This window comes from Falco peregrinus, chromosome 2 (assembly GCF_023634155.1).
Source record: "Falco peregrinus isolate bFalPer1 chromosome 2, bFalPer1.pri, whole genome shotgun sequence".
In the NCBI taxonomy this organism is placed as follows: domain Eukaryota; kingdom Metazoa; phylum Chordata; class Aves; order Falconiformes; family Falconidae; genus Falco; species Falco peregrinus.
This window is the reverse complement of record NC_073722.1, coordinates 97,513,082-97,534,907: the sequence shown is the minus strand read 5'-3', so window position 1 is coordinate 97,534,907 and position 21,826 is coordinate 97,513,082. Positions and strand designations below refer to the sequence as shown.

The window sequence follows — 21,826 nt, the reverse complement described above, 5'->3', positions numbered from 1 at the left end:
GGCACACAGAAGAACCAAACATCAAGAAAGTTACATTTTCAGTGGGCTCCATTTGACCAGCTCTCCAGAAGGTGCTGGGTGGCTGAGACTGACTCTCAACTGATCAGAATCCAACCCACAAATGAAAACACGCAGTCAAAATTCACCAACTACACTAAGGTAGATCAAAGATCTCTTAAGCAACCAAGAAGATGCCCAAGTCCTTAAAAAAGGCACATGACAGGCCTAATTACAGTACTTGGACACCTAATTAGAATTCAGTGTTTGAAAGCGAACTGAAATGGCAATAAAAATGCTTTCCAACCCACTAAAAAGCAGCAAGCACTGACAGATCTTGGACTGCAGTGCAAGCTGCAGGTGCTCCACAACTATCTATCAGACAGCAAACGCTCACTAGTGCTAGGCACTTTTGAAAGACAGATTATTTAGGGATGTACGTTTCAGGACAGGAACTAAGGTCCCAGACCTTAATAGCTATTTCTGCTATGTTAACTTTATCAAGTAGGAGGGTACTAAGCTTGATTTTTGCCAGTGTGCCTACAGCTTGAAAAAAATCCATCCTTTTTCAACTTTGTAAGAAGTAGACTTTAAAAAAAAACCCTTGAACTGAGGTTTTTCTTCGCAATTCAAAAGTCAGTGAAATCTGTTTCTTAAACCAGCTTGACCACTTCAGTCAGTCTCTAAACTGCTGTGGTTTTGAGAGTAGCAACTCCGAAAGCAGCACTATGACTTAAGGCCAACAATTTCTGGAAAAAACACACAACTGAGTAAAAACTCATACCATGTTAAGATATAAATTACTCCCTAGAACTGCCTATAGTTTGTAGCGTTCTGTTCAGTGAAGCTCTCAAGTACCTAAAGTGCAGCAAAACCTCACAGCCATAAAAAGGCATTACTTATTTTGCTATTTTTCCTTTAGGGTCAAGGTTTATCATACAAGGTAAAGTATCCCAAAATTTTAGTGATTTTTCTTTTTAAAGAAGTCTTCCTCCACAAACAGTAATTTTAAATGTTAATTTTATTAACCAGAACAGATTAAAATATCATTTTGTGTGATGAAAGCAGTTCTTTTTTGATTGATGCCAAATATTTCCACTAAGGATTTCCTGGATAGGATTATCAGGGGCCCAGAGTGCAGTGAAAAATGAAAGATGACTCTTTATGGCTTGACGTAGTTATTACCTTGCCATAGCTTACAAGCACCAGTTGTTTTCACCACTCCTACAAAAGCCTTCAAGGCAAGAATACAGGACTATTATTGTGAGCCAAACAATTAAACCATTACTTTGTCAGTCAGCTTTGAGGTGATGCTTCTGAGTTTTAGAGGATATCAGCCAAAACTTCCAGAAACATGCAAGGCAACTTACCCTGCACTTCTGTATCTTCACTTGACCACTACAGGCAGGCAGCCTGCTTGCTCGCTGGGATTTTTGACATATTTGTCCTAATCCCCAACAGTAGGTATTATGAATAAAAAGGTGGTTCTATTTTGGAAAGAGAACCTCCAAACATAACAATGTAAGAACTCGTGTTCCTTTTCTCTCAACAGCTCCCAACTCTAAATGACACAAACTATTCCTCCTGTCAGCTTTTCAAACTAGGAGTGGATTCTCAGAAATAAAAATAATTTCTCCCTTTCTCACATCAGAGATTCTGCAAACCCATTACACCAACTGTCATGTAGGTAAGAGTCCCTACCATTTGACTGTGTCCCTTGAGATATCAACTGACGCCTCAAAGCATTCAGTAGGCTGACACAGGTCGTAAGTGTCTAAAACTTGGTAAACAGGAACGTTGCTGGCAAAGAGGATCAAAAAACCAGCTTTTTTAGCTGCATTCACATCAGGGGTGACACAAGAGTCACCTATGTACTGAAGCTCAGTACTACAGAAGAGTAATGGTACAGCTAGTCTGAATACTCCTATGTTTGTTCATCCATTTAACTAGAGCCTCCATGTTCCTTGATATGGTATTTCAGCTAAGGATCAAACTAGCATTTGTCAACACAGGCCAAGTCTACAGAAAGTACATCTCTCTCTCTCTCTCTCTGTATCTTAAGTTGGTAGGAAAGTATCTTAAGTTGGTAAGAAAGGTAGAAGCTACCTTCTGTTACTAGAAAGAGGAGGATCTTCATACCTTCTCTGGGTGAACTACAAAGCAATTGAATAGAGGGCTCAAAACACAGGAGGTGGGAACCCATACCAAGGGTCCTAGTAGCACTCCTCCCAACTCCTAAGCATGTATACAATTTCCATAAGGATGAAGAAATAAAAGCTTCACTGTGACATAAAGCTTGTGACAAATCTTTAAGCAGGACAAGTGGTATCTTAAAAATACTGTATGGATTTTTTGTATTATTTTAAGAGGCACTTAGAGCCTGATCTGCTCAGTACAGCATTTTCTGTCAGTCACTATTTACTTAATCTAGCATACACTAAGATTAAATGTAGACTTGTTCATTTACACTACAGTACTTTACCAACAGAGCACGTGAAAACTGTAGTACAAAATTTCTGGTATAATCATGCTGAAAGCTACATCAAAAGTCTCATTTCTCAGAGTGCTGAGAACACATTCCCTGGCATCATCTAATGCCTTCATGAAGTAGATTAAATGTGTACTCAGAGGCATCCGAACATTCATAGCCATCTGAATTAGAAGAAAAAACCTAAACTTGGACCCTACATCAACAATTTAGCTCTGAGCCTTGAAAGAATGCATCAAGAGGAAGGAAATCAGGGAGCTGCTACTGAAGTATCTTCTCCATGGCTCATACTACTGATCTACAGCAGCACTGAAACAGAAGAAACAATTCAATGACCAGACTTCCAGTTTCTCTTTATGTTAATACAGCATTTCATACTCCTGTAGGCTTTTAAAGTGGTCATCCTATCTAATGTTAGTGTGGCCTGAGGCTATGAGTAACATGCTAATCTTCTTACAAAGCTAGCTTTAAAACCCACGTAAGCAACTAGGGCTAATACAGTTACTATAGATAAAATGCCAGCTTTAAACAATGTAATTCATTGATGTTTTGTCAAGGATTTTTTTGTGTGTGAACACACCGGGAAGATTAGTTTGTTTTTAACTGCTGACTTGTAATAGAACAAAGCCAGCTACAGGGATATAATAGAAGCAACCTATCCAGAGATGAAAAACACAGATACTCCCAGTTCTATTTTATTCGTACTGCAGTCATTGTTATCTGCCAAACAGACTGTCAGTGGGACACCAGGAGTACTTCACATGTGGATCTGCGTAGCTTGCATTAGGTATTGTATCTGTCTCTTCCAACTGTTCAGGCATCAGTGACAGTATTGCAAGACATAGAATCATGGAATCTTTTGGATTAGAAAAGACCTTTAAGATCATCAAGCCCAACTGTTAACCTAGGGCTGCCAAGTCCACCACTACACCATGCCTCGAAACACCACGTCTACATGTTTTTTGAATGCTTCCAGGGATGGTGACTCCACTGCCTCCCTGGGCAGCCTGTTCCAGTGCTTGACAACCCTTTCAGTGAAGACACTTTTCTGAAGATCCTACATCTTTAGAAGAAGAGGCATGTTTCACCACAGATCTGCTTCAGTTATGTTTACTATTACATGCTATCTCCTTGGTGATGGAAAGGGAAGACTAGGATGAAATCAAGCTGGAAGAGTGCTGACATTGCTGCTTCTCCACCCACATTCACCCACCTCCAACTTAAACACACTATTACTGTCATGATGCAACCATAAATTGTATTGAAAAAAATTAGGGGATACGTTAAATATAATGAAAAGTTAAAACAGTCTTGTCTCAGAGGCTGTAAAGCATGGAAGTGAAATTCACAAGAAGAAAACCATGTTAGTAGTCTTGTATACAATTCTAACAGCTCAAGATTTTAAGTGATTTTAAGAGAAAGTGGCTGCAAAGGGCATCAGAACCTGGCAGGCTGACTACACGTTAGGTAGCTATAATGAAATTAGTATTTTCCTTCTATTTAAAATTTGGAGAAATGCCCACAGCCTCAACCTCTGCAGCGTTACAGTTTAGCTCTTCCAAAGACAGTCAATATCCTCTGGCATAGGAGCAAAACATACGAAAGGAGTTGAGACCCAGTTTTAAACATGCCTATATCTAGAGAGCTGGATTGCTGTTAAAAACCCCATCAGATTTCTTTCACAGGGAAGCCTCCCTAGGCTGCAGCCCAAGGCAAAGCAATCTGTCAGTCAGGAGTCTAGGGCTGGGGGCACCAGGGGAAGGGATGGAGGCGGAACTGCACAACAGCCCAACTGACAGGAGCTTATACAGGTTCATCTGACTGAAGATTACAAGGAAAAAGAGTCTCTCACCAGCCAGGGTAAGAGGACAGAGTGGAAAAAAGTGGTATGGGAGAGAAATAGCACACAACGACTCCAGGTAATTTAAAAAGCTCTACCTGAGCCCAAAAACTTGTCATGATTTTAGGAAAACAAAGAGGTTGCCTAGACTCATTATTCTTTTCTGTTATCAGAAGTACAGGGCTTTGTAAGGACCCCACGTGCAATGCAAGCCTGCTCCCACAAGTCAGCTGTAACTGCTCATAAAGATGGGCATTTCAGTAGCTTCAGCACAAGGGGCCCAGCAGGGACACTTGGTACCTACAGCAGCTGGTCAGACTGGTCTCTGCTGTGCAAGTGCCAAACAGGCAACTTGTGCTCAGGAAATGCACAGAAAGGCGAGGGGAAGAAACAGAGCTGCAGCTTACTCAAGTGATGGGAGCTCAACTCCAGAGAATCAAGGAGCTGGGATCTAAATAGTGTTTTCCATTGAATTTTCAATGGATTTGCTTCCTTTCTCATTTGCTTGTTTTGGGGGATGTTTTGTTTGTTTAAATAACAGTAACACCACCGGATAGCTAGAGAGCGCAATTTGTGCCTCCTCTTGCAATCACTAAAAATCCTTCCAGGCTTCCCATTGGAGCCACCACACACACTTTCTCTCCCAAGAATGGGGCAAAGTGCACAGTTAAAATCCTACCCTTTCTGTGGAAGGAAGCCCTGACATTGATGATGAATTCTGAACAGAAACTTGGAACTGCTACCTTCTGCAAGCTTGTAAAAAACCTACACAAACAAGCAGTATCTAAAGCATACTATTTTATTCATACAATCTTGTTTGTTTAAAGTATCAGCTATGCTTTTTAATTTCAATAAGAGGTGAACAAGCTGCCAAAACAACAAAACTCAAGAGTCAGCCAGCCCCCAGTTGTGCTAAGCAAAATAGTAATTAACTAGAAGAAACTTATTAAAATTATAACAGTATTAGCAGCCTAATTATTAGCACCACTGACTACAGCTATTTCAATAGCACATTTTCTGCAGCTACAGAGCATGCTTCCCCTGCATGGTATACCTTACTAAGAACAGCTCACAAGATGAGCCCAAAATGAGAGCATCATGTTGTCTTTTCCCAAACATAGTACTTCTAACTGGTTTTAATTAGAAGAGTTCTAGCATCGATAACCAGGTTGCTAATGGGACTTTAATTTGCACTTCAATACACAAAACCACCTCACTGAGATAAAATTCTTTTAATTCAGAATGTATGTTCCTATTAAAAGTGACTGCACCTGATTGTACTTAACATTAGTATTATATCTGTCACCCTAGTGAGCAGTATTTTCTTTGCAGCGATTAAAAATCTGTCACTTAGCATCGGACACCAATATGTAGAGTCTAAGTGGACCTTAACCTGAGAATTAGGACAGGAGCAAAGAACAGCAGGTTTCTACTTGCAGGAACACACCAAAGCTACAGCTGTTGCTACTCATCAAGTTTACAGCTGCTGTCCTCCCCCACCATAGTGTGTTCACACACACACTTTCCATTCACATAAAATATGAAAACACATCCAGTAATCACTCTTCTGAACTGCCCATCAGTCTTCCACATTTCGTCATATCGTGGGATCTGAAACCAGTACAGAGCACCCTTTTTGCCGCTTAACACATGAGATTTGATCCTTCAGTTTAGCATAACTTGCAATACATGTGGAAGAACTGTTTTCAGCTCCATTATGACTTTTACTCATAACAATAAGGAACAGCATATTAAATCCCCACAAGCAGTCTAAAAAGAGCATTTGAATTTTTGTACATATCAGGAAAAATTTCACTGTGAAAGTCAAAAAAAAAAAGCATTTGCTGTGCTTCACAATGACAACACATTTACAGAAAGGATTAATAGGCATCAAGAAAAAACTGACCAGGACTTTGATTGGTTTCATGATGTCCAAGTTTCCAGTTCTATGCATAACTACATACTGTTTTGGCAATGTCTTTGGGACAACTTTTTAAAACATATACAACTCACTTAGTATTTTATGTATGCATCAGAGGACAGGTATTACGAAACACTACACTTAAGTTCTAAATATTCAAACTTTGTAGAGAGTGAGTTTTTCCTATTCATTACTTTGGTTTCAGGCAGAGGCTGTTGCTCCTCAACAGGTGTCAGGTATGAACATGACTGTGTTAAGACTGAAAACAGACAGAATTAGAGCATCCTAGTCTTCATTCTGACAGACCTTCCCGATTTTGCTGGATGGTTCATACCCAATTAAGGATATAGCTCTAATTCTATGTAAAAAACCAAGCCACCAGCTGTGATAATTAAATCTTCAATTACCAGTTCCATAGAATGCTCATACCATATACACGAAGTATGAGCTCTCAAGTATATTTTAACATTCAAAAGTCACATTTGTGGGTTTAAAAAATAGCAATGTATACCCTTCTGGTTTTGAAGACACAGCTTTGAGTTCTGGTTTGTAATGTGCAGAACATAAATCAAGTAGTTTCACCACTTTGGGTTTGCATCATAGAAGAATTTACACATACTTTGGATAATGGCCAAGTATTGCTCAAAGAACATGCAATTCCAGTAGTAAGATGAATATGCACATCAGCAGAAATACCAGGTAGGAGTCAAGGAGCTTCAAGGTACTGCAGTTTTGACTTGCACTGCGCTGACAAAACTAAAGAGCCCATGTTACATAGCACATGAAGGACAGATGAAGCTGCTCAGCTGGGAGATCAAAATCAGCAGTTTAGAAATAAATGGACTGAGGCCAGCCCGAGTAACTCCTTTCTGTGTCTGGGCTGTATACTCTACAAGCTGTTCACAGGACAAAAGTGTCATTTACATAGAAAAATCCACATGACATTCTTATGACAGGAAATACTACTCCATAAGATTGTGAGGTGCTGAAAAGATCACAGGGTTCTAACTACTAATCTCTGCACTGATGTGACTTGAAAAGTCACTGCTCACTACCACCATTCTGGAAAACACTACTCCCCAAGCACTGGTGGCAGAAGGTAGTATAAGTTCATTCCTCAAGAAGTTCAACTCAGTGCACCATTTTACCTGGGGCTGTAGGGCCAGTAACTGCCAGCTGGCACCACAACCACCGACCTGGGACCGTAATTCCCAAGACTGCCCCCAAGTGAATTTGCCAGACCTTGTGAGTCAAGGCTCCGCTAGATGCACAGGCTCCATCACTTTGGCTTCCACGGCATGCTTATGAAGCAGACCTTAGTGAAGCTATGAATGAGGTTATTTTCCTTCCCCCTCCAGTGCTACAGAACTTGCAGGCTAATCCTGGATCCTTCCCTCTAGAAGTGTATTTCATACAAATTTAAATATAGCAGCCTAAGAGCTTTTTCTTCAGAATGCTTCTGTGAAATAGCATTTCATATTCATGTTTCTATAACCCTGACTACTCACTTGCATACTTGAGGAAAGTTTCATCTTCTGTTCTTTAAAAAAAAAAGTTACTCACCCACAACTCTATCTCCTACTTTCACCCCCATCTTCCTCATGGCTGCAGCATACAGTGCTACAGCTTGTCTCAGTTCTTCAAAAGTAACTTTCAAGATTTCTTCTTTGCCTTCCTCTGAGGAAAGAGGATTAAAACAACCAGTCAGAAATTATGCACTGCGGCATAAATAGAGTCTAGTACAAACAACTGATTCTGGAAGAAAAAGAATACAAAGCAATTTTAGGAAAAGAGTTTCCACTAATAATTATACTTTTTGCTTTTCAAGTTCCTCTTGCACTGTACCAAGCTTTTCTTTTTAATGGGAATCAAGGATTAATCAGTAGTATTCATTCAGTAGATATGAAGACATTTTTAAAGACAGGAATGTACAGCTGCCAAAAAGCAAACTATTCACTGCAGAAATGCACTTTGAGAATATATCTTTATCATAAACAGATGGCACTCACAAAGGCTACTTTCTAACATGGAAACAACAACCCCATTTTCCCTTTTCACTCAGTTGTCTCATCAGGTCTAGGAAGCAGCATTAAGGTGCCAACTTTCAGTTTCATTAGAGCAAGTCACTGTTGATTTCAAAATCATGCACATAGAGTTACTAAGGTCTGACTTTCAATATGCTTTTTAAACATCCGCATTTGCCCACATACCACAAAGCAAATACACTAAACTGGACTCCATTTATCTCTGGAAAAGATCTGCAGGGTGTTTCCATTTTTGTACTGAATGTCAGATGTCACATAAGTTGTTACTAAATCACTTGTGAAACAAAAGGAACAAATCTAAATGTTATGAATGGCAGTCTGTCATCTTAAAGGTCCCTTCCTGTACTTCCTCAGTGAGAGTCCTGCAAACCAGGTGGCCTGTTTCCTGTATCCAGCACTTACTAAAACACGTGTGCCAAGGCTGTCAACAAAAGCATACTGCACGGCCTGGGTACATCAGGTCCTTGCAGTCCAGCTACCATCAGTCTGATTTCCTTAAGCTGGGAACCGTATTTTTTTTCCTCTTTTGCCTTCTTAAACTTCCATCCCAGTAAGCCTGGACTTACACAGAACAAGAGAGCAGGTTGTGATGGGAAACACAAAAGTCAATTAACATGTAGTTCATAAGCCAAACAGGGACTGCTGACAGCTTCCATGTTCCCATAGAACCACAAGAAACAGGACTCTGATCTTGCTCCATTATTAAAGCCTCCAGGAGAAGGGAGTCACAAATAAGAGATTCAGAGTGGGAGCCAGTGACAAGTGAAATTGTTCAGGCAAGTTACATTTACATTCCTGTGCTCTGTTACACACACATTGCTCCCACAGCATCCCCCCTAATGAACACACGAACCCAACAGGTTCCCAAAACACCACTCTGACCTAGCAGCAATGGGTGAACAAAAAATACTCAGACTTAAGAGATCTTAAGAAGATTAAATACAGTAGAAGGTCACGAAAAGAAATGCAGGTGGAAGTCTGTTCACCACAGAAGTAAATGTACTCACTCCAGCACTGATACAGTATTCAACTGGAAAAAAATTTTGCTCCTTTTGGTATTACCACCTGTGACTGGGACACAAAACTGAGTCTGTGGTACACCCTTACTTCCTAACAAGAAACAAGATCTACAGGGACAAAGCAATCACATGTCAAACCAAATAATTCACTCAGTTGATAATAATTCCTTCAATAATTTGAACTGAAAGTGTTTAACTCCACTTTCTCAAGTTGCATGTTTGGCTTTTAACATCAACAAATCAATTGCATAAATTCTATACACATTTAGAGCTAGCTTATAATTAGTGTTTGGCTTCCAGCTGTCACACAGATGTACTACACTGATTTTTTTCTCCATCAAATAATGCATAAGCAGCTTTTCTAATGATATCAAAATTTGAAAGCAATGAGTCCATCCCTTCGAAGCCAGCTTCCTGTCACCAGCCTCATTTCCGCCAGGCTTCACCAGATCCATTCTTACTACACCGGAACTGGGTCACAGATTTTCCCATTCTCTCTGAACTGGTAGGTGATGATTCTACATTTATCTACACATACATAGGATCAGAGAGGTTTCTTCCAATACCTCTATACAGTAAAATGCAAGTGATAAGTATTTCTTCTCCAGCAGTAAGCTTAAAGAAGACTGTTCTGTTGTCTCATATTGTTTCTGAACAGCTATCTGAACAGCACTAACACATGTAATTCAAAACCTGATCCCTATGCATCAGAAATCAGAATCCAAGACTTCTAACGCCTACACAATCAATCCATAGTTCTGCGTAATTTTCTCTCCTCATGAGCTGTAGGAGTTCGTTGTTTATTGTTGAGCTATTAAGAAGCATCACTGCTTGGTCTTATGATAAGGATTAGGTCCAGCAGAAGGGAAGCTCAGAATACAACTCCCTAGGGAAGCACTCACTCACCCGCATAGAAGCTAATCCCATCAAACAGAGATTAGAATCGTGTTTAAGTTACCAAAGTCAGCAAACACAGGGAAGGGACACTGTCTTAATATCACCACCCTCAGCACGGAGTACGTCCAGATTTTACCAGACTTAAATCTTCTCCAGCACAGCAAAAAAAAATAAGACTGAGCTGCAGTGTTCCAGAAAAGCAAAATTCCAAGTCTCCCATTCATATAACTTTCCTTGCTGTTGACAACACGGTAAGAAGAGTTAATTCCTACCTACGCCCCATGTAGTCCTGAGCATTCGCAAGAAAAAAAGGCATAGTAAGAGAGTGGGAAAGGCAATATCAAGTAACAGTGCCAAAAGGCTTGCTGAAGGCAGGCATTAGGCAAGTGTTTATAACAAGTGTGAAGTAATAGCTCAAATAGAGTGATGCTGAACGCAGCATGATCTCCACTACCTAAACGAATTCAAGCACATTCTAAGACAACTTTAATTTGCCATAAACCTGCAGAACTATCTATAGTCCCAGAGCATGTTTTGCTGGGTTTTTGCAGAGCTGTACTGTAGATTCTGCAGAGTTCCTGACTTCATTTTCCTCTTTTCCTCCTCACCCAAGCCAGTTTATTTCCAGGACTCATAAAAAGGAGAGCTGTTTTAAGGCCTAGTCCAGTGAACTACAACTATAAGCCATTAATTTTTTCTTACTTGCTGCATACAGTGCAATCTTGTCATTGTCCTTGTGCTTCAGAAGATTTTCTGCATAGTTCAGACGGCTGCCTTTAAACCATTCCGGGACATCTGCAATACTTTTGGATGTATCAACCACCTGAAAATAAAATAACGTATTAGCGGAAAACTGCAATGTAATTTCTTTTTCAGAGCATTGTACAGAAATCAGCTCATTAATTCCAAGCTCTTCATACACTCCACCAGGCAAGAATCATTTTTCCCAGCTTACAGATGGCAAACAGACACTACAGGCTTGGAAGGATTAGTTACTCGTCAACTGTCACAAGCAAAGACATCATTACAATAAAACTAGAAACAGTTCCTTGCTGACAGTCCTACCTTTGGACCAGCCTTAAATACACAGAGGGAAGCAAACCACTATGACTACATCCAGACCACAAGACACACACAAACCACAGTGCACACCAGGGCTTTGCCTCTGGAAACATCCCAACCAGGGACTGAGCTACAGTGTGTTGCAGCTCCCTAGCAGGCCACACCACCCAGCCTCCCCCTTACGAAAACCAAACCTGGGAAGGTGCGAGTACCCATTCCTCCCCAGCGTGAGTCACAAGGTACAGAGTCCAACAGCAGGAACTCAGACAAGGGTAATTCAAATTAACCCTAGACTAAGTAAGGGAAATGTATAGTCAAACACAGAATAAAAAGCTTGAACTTTTTAGTTAATTTTCTGATTTTTTTTTTAATTTATTTTTTTTTAGGATTCAGTTGTCATAAACATTTAAGTACTCCACAGCTTCGTCCAGAGTGCAGAAGAAGGACCGCAACTAACCTCCACACCCAAGAAATACTGTACCACAAACTGACTGCACGCATTTCTACCAGCCTTCACTTGCCATTTTCTAAAAAGATGGTTCAACCTAATAAGCCCACATTAAGGAACTCCCCACTTATGTCTTAGCCCTAAGACACACAAAGAATTGAAACACTTTAATGAAAAGTCGCAAAAGCCATGTTCAGCTGAAACAGCCTCCCCCATCCTGAACTAATCAAGCCTCAAAATATTAAATGACCCCTTGTTAAGTCACAGTTAAGACTATACCTTTCAAAACAGTGACAGGTAAAGAGCCCCTTAGCGTTAGCCACAAAGTTAGGTAAATTCTTTCCAAAATGCCCCACTGTTTAGAGATTCAACTGCCCAGCAGCACATGAATTTTCTTATCTTAAAATTGACTAGTCTACAGTTGTATTTTTGAAAGCTTCCGTTTATACCCTCAGGTTCTCTCATGGACTGCACATGCATCGCCAGAAACAGCATTCTTTTGGACCAAGTAAAGAGCTCTTCTGAAAGCCAGGCAGAACTCAAAATGCTTCCCATTCCAGAAAACCTAACATTGTTGTGCTTTCAGACACGCAGTGTGTTTATTACCATAGGCAATCCTGAATTTGTAGAAGAGAACTTAAAGCTCATGTGAGGTACTCTACTACTTTCACTTGAAGTGAATTTTCTAAAAATGGGAACTCAAGCAGATTTCTCTGCTTGTAACGATTGCCTAGAACTGACTTACAACATTTATAGTTTATCAACTCTGGCTACAGAAATATTGTTTTATACCAGCATGTATTACTGCAGTAATTAGAGGCCACTCTTGAAAAGTGACTCATTCCCAACTTCCTCAGCTTGAAGAAAAGCAAGCAGAATGTTTCCAACATTTTCCAGGACAAGTTCTAATACAATTCTATTTTTTCCTGAAGAGGAACACCACCCCTTCAAAGAGCTCCGCTAGCATAAGGTGCTGGACTCCTATACTTGATGCTCCATCATTTTCTACTCCATTAACACCCATGACTCCTCGTTAAGCCCAATCCCTTTGGTAGTGGTACTCTGTTACACAAACAACCTGATCTCTCCCTTAGAGGCAAGGTCTCAGCAAGCAACAGAAACTGAAGGTCTTCTCATTTTTACTGGAAGACCTCAGTTCTAGCAGGCTTGTAAAAATGCAGAGCTTTGCAACAAGTCTTTCACTTCATACAGTCCCAAACGCTCAGCAAGTACAGGGAAAGAGTGCAGTCTACAGTGCTGCTGACTGCACTCCTCCTTTAATGAGTAAGGCTGTACTCCCACCCACAGCAGCACTGAAGCACACAAGGCCCATCTGTGTGGTTAGGTGAACATGCCAACTATCAGCTGTACTCCCACACCACCAGCTCCTGTTCTACAATTGCTTTTCATAGCAGCTCATCAGTGACTACTTCCCAAACCTCAGCAGCTACAAAAAAGCATCATATTAGCAATATCGCCTGTCCACACCTCTACTGCATTTTCCCCTCACTGAAGTGGTTTGCTAGCTGCGCTAGAACCATGTATTGTCATGCCCCAGCGACTGTGCTTACCCTAAGCAGAGACTATACCTTCGAGAATGAATCTCACCCTTACCACGAGACAGATAATCCTTGCCTTACGGTGGTACATATGAGGTTCTGTATCACCTGAAGAGCAAGAGCAGCAAAACAGCATGCCTCATGAAAAGCTAGAGAGCAGACAATACCAGAAAACACTCCCTCCACAGGAATAACAGCTTCTCGTAGCAGAAAGTTGAAAGTTTTAAGGCATTTCATATGAACAGCTACTTGACGTAACACCACCAATGCTGCCGTGCCAATCTAGCTTTGTATACTGCAAGTACTTGCAGTACTTCTTTTAAAAGTGACATGGATGTCAAATGCTGCAGAGTGACATGAGCATGTCTACAAACACTTAAAAACTTTACTAAGTTTAAATAAAACACTGGCTTCTTGTATTTTATACATATACAAGGTTTTATTGGCTTTCTTGGAATGACCTGTGGGAGTATAAACTGTTTACCTGGCTGGGGACAAAGGAGTCATCTCCAGTTCATGAAAAAAACTATCTTCCCCAAAGCATAATGCTTACTTCCAACAAGCAGCAAGGATCAAGTCATACGACACTTCAAATCAAACCTTCTCAGCTCTTTAGCTACCACAGAACAGCTCAGTTACTGTGACCAGCCTTTCCTCCTGACATACAACAGAAAAGGACCCATGGTAAGGACCAACAGCAAGTCAGCTTTGACGCTCAAAGCTGGAGCCAAGCCTTGAAGCTGACACTAGGGGGAAGCTAGAGGCAAACAGCAATAGCCATTAAAAGTGAGTCAAGGATCTCCTGCAGTACTTGTCTGTCAGCTGACTGCTGCTCCCGTTTTAAGATCTACAATGGTCTCGCCATGATGTGAGAACAGGCACGCAGGGGCCCAGAAGCTCACAAGTAGTCTGGTTAAAGCCTTCCTAAACATCCTCGTCTTCTTGCTCCTTATCCTCAGGAAACCTGCGTTTTTAAGCCACCGCTGCCTGCTTCAGCCTCCCTTCCAGTTCAGCCGCCACTGGCGGTGTCTGGAGGGCCAGACTTCCAGGAGCACCGGCCCTGCAAAGCAAGAGAAAAGTGTTATTGTCCAGCTTGCTCAGTACAGATACGCAGGTGCAAAACAGCTCCTCTGAACTACTTGCTCAGGACAATTTGCATTCATGTGGAAATTTAGAAAGATGGCCTTGCTAGCAGCACAGAGTATGTCAAGAAAATACAGGATGCAAATACAACCCGGTCAGATTTTGAACTACCATCTAGAGAAGATAAAAGATCAATGTTTAGTCTTCAGACTACATACTTCAAAAGGCAGGCTAATTCTTACATTCTTGCTCAATTCACCTTTCTAAAGGGTGGGTCACATCACAACACCCGAGCACAGTTTCACAGCAGGAGGAACCACTTTATCATATCACACAGCACAGAAATTTCTAAGACAGGAAGAGGCAAAAGAAACTTACCAGTTCCCTCTGCAAAACTGCCAGTACTCCGAGTGTGCTTGGAACAGATGGCCTCCAGGGATTAAGACAGAAGTCCAGTCCTCTCTTTACTAAATCCAAGGAAGGCTCCCCTGTGTCGAGCTCTTAAAGTAATTAGCCAATCATCTTCCTCAGATGGGAAACCACAGGGTGATGCTGATACCCTACAACAGGGCTGTACCAAGGGCTCCAGCTTTGCCCTCCATGCGCAAGAGCTTCAAGGTCACCTTTACCTCAAGGCAACACCGCAGCATGGTCTGGTATTCCACCTGTGACTGCAGTCAACCACTACCGTTCCCTCAGAGACATTTCAAGCCTACATCTGGTTGCAGAGACTTCCACAACCAGTTCTACAAAACCAGAGGGCAAGAGGTGTGCTTATCAGATAAGCTGACTCAGGGAACATAAACATGAACTTGACTGCATGCCAGCATTTACAAAATCAAGATGATATTCTGCCAGCATGATCTAAGAGCAGGAAGCAGTATATTGGTAGACTCCCCACAAGCAGCCAGGACTTGCAAGGTATACGAGAGCACAATAACCACAAGGACACTACAGCAGAACTGTTTAGGACAACAGAACTTCGCGATTTCACTGTCCTAATGTGTACCAGCAACAGAACACCACCATCCACCACACAAGGAAATTCAGGACTGTACACTCGACAGATTCCTCACATCACTTGCAAAGGTTCCAGGAACAGGTCAAAAGACTGATTGTAAAACTGGTTTATTCCCATCTTGCGTTGCACTTGACCAAGAGAAACACTTACCTCATCATACAGGCGAGAACATACAATGTTACTGTACTTCCAGAATTCTGCCCAGAAGTCTGAGAAGGATTCCACTGACCACTGGTATAAGTCATTGTAGTTGGCTAGAAGTAATAGATACCCGTTAGCATTATGTAGAGAATTATAGGAATGTAAACAAACTATAATTACAGAGATCCTGGATAAAGAAAATTTGTGGCTAAAACAACTAGTAAGGTCAAACTGATCACATAGAGTAGGTCAGAACAGATCCCTTCTGTACAGGGCAAGTGACTATAGCATCAACAGAAACGGTCTACCTGAACACACGGCAACATTTCACCCGTTACAAGCCATTCACCACCACAGAGACAGAGACCTCTTCTAGTAACTCTGTGCAACATCTACCCACTCCCTCAGTGAAACCAAAGATGAGATACTTCAGAGACTCTGTCCCGCTCACTGGTATTTCCGCTCCCCATCGTATCATCAACCAAATGATTTAATACAGCAGAAGATAAACAAGTCTTCCTGACAAGAACCCTTATGGCTCCAGTCTGGGACCAAAGACCTCCAAGAGCATGGCAACACGGAGATTAGATGCACTTGTCATCTAACTGTAGCATCAACAGCACTGTTACAAAGGAAGCATGCATTATTCCTTAACGAATAAGGGGTCTGACAGACTGCAGCTTACCTTCTCATGCTAAACCAGCATGAATGAAGCTAAAAAGAGATGTTTACTAGCTAGATAGTAAAACCGTGACCCGACATTAAAAACATGGAAGCAAGCAGTTTAAATCTTGCATGACTGTGATACCAATCAAGTAACCCGAGGAATGCATATCAAAACTCCACAATTCAAACCAAATACTGAAATTCAGCGTGTAGAACAGTCTTGGGTATGAATAACTGAAGCTGATTCCTCATCACCAGCTTGAAAGTGACACTCCCAAGTCACGGCCACACCGTCTGAAGCTGTGCCAACAGCCAAATTGAATACAAGTCTGCCATCAGTGACAGTACTAACAGTTTCCTGCTCTGCCAACTGTGCTTCCTATTTAACGCTTCCAGCTAAACCACCTGAAGTCATTTTCTCAAATTCTCTTTGGTTTGTCATTCTGTTATCCAGCTCTTTGCTTCAGAAATCATCTTTGCATCCTCCTCCTACAAGGAGGACATCTTCCAGCTTTATAAGAGGAAAAAAAAAAAAAAACCATTCCAAGCCATCTCTACACTTACACTCGATCACTACAGCTGTTTCCCCACCCAGTCTGCCCCTTCCACATCTTATTCCACTCAGTCTTTTCCATCGATATCAGATTGCTCCCTAGGTATTACTGACACAGACACAAAGACCCTTCTCCGTAACTCAGCTTCTGCCTACATATTGCCTCAGCCTCCTACATCCTTTTTTTATTTTTACACTCCACCCAAGTTACTCTTCACCACTCTATACAACGCACATCAGCTGGCGTGGGGCTAAGACTTTACCAGAGGAAAGTTCAAATTTCCATCTCCTCCTTCAAAGAAGAAAAAAAAAAAAAATAATCAGTTGTACCAGTTGCTCCAAGTAATCTGATAAATGCAAAAAGCTACAAGTCACCGCTAACTTGATTTCTTATAACATGAACAGTCCGTTCTGTCTTGTCTACACGGTTTGACCCCAAAATGAGCTTTAGCATGCAAGTCCTTCAGGGCATAGTCCTCTTAGCCAGCAGTCAAACACTGCATCTTGTCACTATGTTTTCAGGGTTGGACAGAGCCATGCTGTTCAAAGGGTTACATTGCCCTCAGCTCTCCTCGGCGAGTCCACATCTTAACGTTACATAAAGAATCCATTCTTCATTGTTGCATAGCACACAGACCAATGAACGCCGCTTCAAATCTAATGGAACTTGACAAAAGTTTCTATATACGCCCAGGAATCCACTTTTGAATGGAGACAGCCACTTCAAAATGGACTGAAAAGAATTCTAGTTGCTACATCCGTAAACATGGGAAGCCCATCTGAAACTGTATTTGGTCTTGATCATACAAGTACCAGTTACATGGCTTTTCTACTCAGGAGTTAGCTAAAAACCTGTAGTAGCTTACTTCCTATGTAGCAGGAGTTCTGACACGATAATGGGAAATCCCCCACCAGTCAGAGTAATGACCTGGCTTGCCGACACAGTAAGTTCCCAAGCGAGGTACGCAATTGTCTTCCAGACAGGAACCGCTAGAAGCACTAGCTACTTTGCTACTACTCCAGAATATGTCTGCTTATGCCACAGACACATTTATACTGCACTGACAAACTTGTCAGGCCACTTGCCAAAACCACTCCCTCCAGTCCCCATCAGACAAGCCATTACAGGAAAGCTACACAAGTCAACCCCGTCCCCAGACACTCTGGGAAACCAGACGGCATAAACCAAGCTGGTTTATGTGACCCCCACATGCACTGGCATCCACCTGGCTCATGATGTGAATGAACCCACACAGCCAGCACCGCTGGCTCCTGATAACCCCAGAGACACCACCACAGTCACTGGAAAACCATGGCAATCTGGGTTGAAAGCCACCTCTGGAGGTCCAAGCCCCTACTCAAAGGGGTACTACACTCAAAACTGACAGGTTGTTTCCAGCTGCAAGGACTGCACACCTATTCACAGCCATACAGGTATTTCTGAATGAGCATGAAGCAGAGCTTTAAGTTCTAGAGCTTAGGCAGATGCACAGCAAAAGAACCAAAACTTCCACCCCTGAACCAGCTTACACATCACCTTTCCCTTCCCAGCGTGTTTAAATATTACAAAAACATACTCATCACAAAGAAAGACGAGCATGGCCTTAATTCAGATCTCACATATGTATACCATTAAAGCACTATACTAAGGCTCACAGGAGCCTCACAGCCACGGTGGCAGAGATCCCTCCTTCCCACATCCCCTTACACCACCAAGTCACCACAGCATCGCTCCAGGCCCAAGGAAAACCCTGCACGCAGGGCCTGGCCCACACAGGAGCAGCCGGGAGCACAGAGCTGGTACCAGCACGGCCGCCGCCTGGGCTGCCATCCGGCAGCCGCAGCAAAGGCTGTTTGCATGCCCCATCAGCCTGGATCTTCACGCTACACGAGATGCTGCACCGGAGACCTCTACCCCAGGCACAAGCCGAGCATCCCTCTCGCAGCCTGGGACACCTCACCCCCCACCCCCGCCCCAGGTGGGGTGTGCAGGCACCTTGCCCCCCACCCGGCTATCCGGGACAGGCAGACTGCCCGCAGCCACCGCGGTAAGGCCAGCCCCGGGGAAGCAGAGCCCCGCACGACTTCCCCCCCTCCTCCCCCTTCCCCCAGTCAGAGCACGGCCCCCAGGGCCCCCCCGCCCGGCGCTCACCCAGGCGGAGCCCGCAGCTGCTGGCCACGGCGGCGCGGAACCGGTCCATGTGGGTGTTGCGCTTCGTGTCAGGCTCCCACATCACCTGCGACTCCATGATCTCGGGCTCCCGGGACATGGTGGCTGTCAGGCGAGCAAGCACAGCGAGCTACCGCCGGTACCGCGGGAAACCCAACCCAACCCAACCCAACCCACCCCACACCACACCACCCCGCCCCAGCCCTGACTACGCTCGCCCTCCTCCGGCCGCACGCTTTAAGGGCGGCCGGTCCCTCCCCGGTCGCCGCACCCCGTAACCTTCCGCCGGAGGAGAAAAGAGTGCGGGGCGTTGCGCACCGCCCCGCCCGCCGGGACAGGGCGAGTCACCCCCTCGGTCGTGCGGGGGTGAACGGGGGGCAGGCGCCGGCCCCCGCCCGGCTCAGCAGCGGCTGCGGCGAGGCCCCTCACGGCGGCAGCGCCCGGCCTCCCCCCGGCGAGCGGTACCTCCCCTCCGGCGGCAGCGGCCCCCGCGCTCCTCCCGACTGGGGGCCGCCTCGTATCCCCCCGGCCCCCGCCCTGGGGGCAGCCCCCGCCGCGGGGAGCGACGGAAACACCGGACTAACGCGCAGAGCCCCGCCGCCCCTGAGGGCCACCACACGCGGTGCGGGCAGCGGGGTGGGGGTGGGGGGACACCATCCCTTCGTTCTTTCCACATCTGCAAAACTGCTGCTGCTTTGGCATTTCCACCCCCCCACCCCCAGGTCTGAAGCAGTCTCCGCTGACAGATGTCTTGGACCCACTAATGAGGCAAGAGCTGCCTTTCTCCACAGCCTCACTATCCCGGTTACGCTTTTGTAACGCGCTCTGCCTACAGAGCTTGCACCTCAGATTAAAATCGATTGCTTCTCTTCTTTCAAAATGCGAGGTCTGGCTCTTACTGGCAATTGCAATGTCACAACAGCCGATTTTCACCAAGAAGCGGTGGTAACAAAGTGCTCCATAGCAATGCTCAAGTCACAGTGCATACGTACTGCTTCTGTAAATGTTACTTTCAAGGTCGTGATTTCCCTTCTAATTCAGGGAAGCCTAGAAAAACACAAATTAGATGGTAAATTAGGCATACAGTGTAAATATGAAAGTAAAAGACATGTCGTAGTAGCAGTACACTACCTATAACTTTCATTCCGATTTTTGTGCTGCTGCAATACTGCCACTTTATTCAATTTGAAGGCCATGGCAACTTGACTTGGAACAATCCTGCAGTGACTTGCCTCAAGAAAGACTGTACGTATAGCATATGTTCAAGTAACTCTCCAGAGCCCAGAGGACTCACGAGAGGCTGGGGATGGAAATAGGCCACATTATTTGCTTTTAAGTGCCTCCCTTGCCTTGGCAGCAGCGCTGGGAGAGGTCAGTGGAGGTGTGAAATCTGTGGCGCGGACAGGCTGCCAAGGCCTGAGGTAAAGCAGGCACACGGGATGCCTGCTCCAGGCCCGGGCCTGGCCCTTCCACCGTTTCATCTGGGCTTGGGAGCCGCAGCCTGTGGCAGAGAAAAACGACCTAGAAACTCCATCTCTCTACATGCCTATGGAAAACACATTTTTTTGCCCTTTGGGATGTCAAGACATTTATTACAGTAGCAAGACTGCTAACCGATGCGGATATACGTACTGGCTTCGGATACAAGGTATTGCGGCACACATCAGTGTCAGTACAGCCCTCTGCTAGGGATCTCGAGGGCAGCCCCTAGCCCTCCACATCAACTTACCCCCAGTCTGTCCTGCTCTGGGGGGTAAAGGTGAGCTTTGCGTCAGGTTTTCTACAGGTCTCCCAGAATTACACCCGACATGACTTCCAGGTGAAGCTGCCACGGCCGGGCGTTGACGCACTCCCTGTGGCTACTGGAAACAAACCTGAAATCTCCCATTTTTACCTCACTTTCGTGCCCCGCAACCCGCGGCCCGAGGCATTCCCCGCTCCGCCGCTCCCCGCCGCGCCGTGGCTGAGGGGCCACCGCCCAGCCCAGCCCGCCCCGCCGCCGCCGCCGCCGCCCCTCAGGTGGCCTGGGACCGGGCGGCCCCGCGCGGCGGACGGATCCCGCGCGGCGCACGGCGGCCACGACGCCGGCGCGCCTGATTGGCTGCCACGCGCCTGGCCCCACATCAGCCCAGAGCCTGCTCTCCTCACGGCTGGGCTGACGGCGGGAGAGCTGGCACCGTAAAGAACCAATTGCCGCAGAGCTCTCGCAAAGGCGCTTCCCTGTCCACCAATGAACAGCCGGATCAGAAGGAGGTGTGCCCAATCGGAGCAGAGCTCTCATCCTGCTCGGCGGGAGGGAGGGTCCCTCCGGGAGGCCCCTCAGCGCTGAGGCGAGACCGGCGTGTCACGTCGGTGGTCGCCGTATTACGCGTTTTAAGATAAAAAAGCACCAGCAGCCCAGCAGCCTTCCTCACCCAAAGCAACCTGTGCATCTAGAAAGAAAATGGGCAGCCAAATCACCTGAGAAGGGACCAAAAATCCTCTCGCAGAGCTGAAAAAGGCAGTTTAAAATGGACTGACCCACTTACTGCTCAAGGAGGAAGGGGTGGGCTGGGAATTCGGTGATTACACTTGGGCTTCTAGGAAAGCCTGTCAGAGCTTCTCATTTATTAGCAGCAGTTTTACTATTACGGCCTTCCTTAGAGTGGGTTATGCCTCCATGTCCCTTGCCCTCTGTCTAGTCTTGCCTCAAGGAAAACCGGTTTTCCTTTCTTTCAAAAGTGACTTTGGAAAAGCAGGAAGGAAAAGAAGGAAAATCAAGCAGCTTTTAACGAGAAAGTGGGCATGAATGGGACCTCCGTGACTACTAAAAATAGTTTGGAGACTAGATTAGGATAGCTGGAGGAAATTAGCCTGAATAAGATTAACCGGAATTGACCATTTTCAAACCTTTTTAAGCCGTGCTTTATACCTACT

The 21,826-nt window shown here is 44.5% G+C and overlaps 1 protein-coding gene across 3 annotated transcripts in view; it reads right to left on the bottom strand.

Annotated features, from left to right (window-relative positions):
- LOC101924197 (acetoacetyl-CoA synthetase) overlaps nucleotides 1-19,773 on the bottom strand; it is a 44,392-nt gene extending 24,619 nt beyond the window's left edge. Inside the window, exons 1-5 of one of the 3 annotated variants that reach the window (XM_055794670.1) lie at nucleotides 19,755-19,773; nucleotides 18,893-19,015; nucleotides 15,531-15,634; nucleotides 10,910-11,030; nucleotides 7,810-7,923 (exon numbers count right to left, since the gene is read on the bottom strand). In XM_055794670.1, coding sequence (XP_055650645.1) covers nucleotides 7,810-7,923; nucleotides 10,910-11,030; nucleotides 15,531-15,634; nucleotides 18,893-19,010 — 457 coding nt within the window. In that variant the 5' untranslated portion in view covers nucleotides 19,011-19,015; nucleotides 19,755-19,773. Of the gene's footprint in view, nucleotides 1-7,809; nucleotides 7,924-10,909; nucleotides 11,031-14,178; nucleotides 14,337-14,737; nucleotides 14,754-15,530; nucleotides 15,635-18,892; nucleotides 19,066-19,754 lie in introns of those variants that run through there. The other 2 variants (XM_055794672.1, XM_055794671.1) reach the window with 2 other exon arrangements.
- Nucleotides 19,774-21,826: the final 2,053 nt, after the last annotated feature.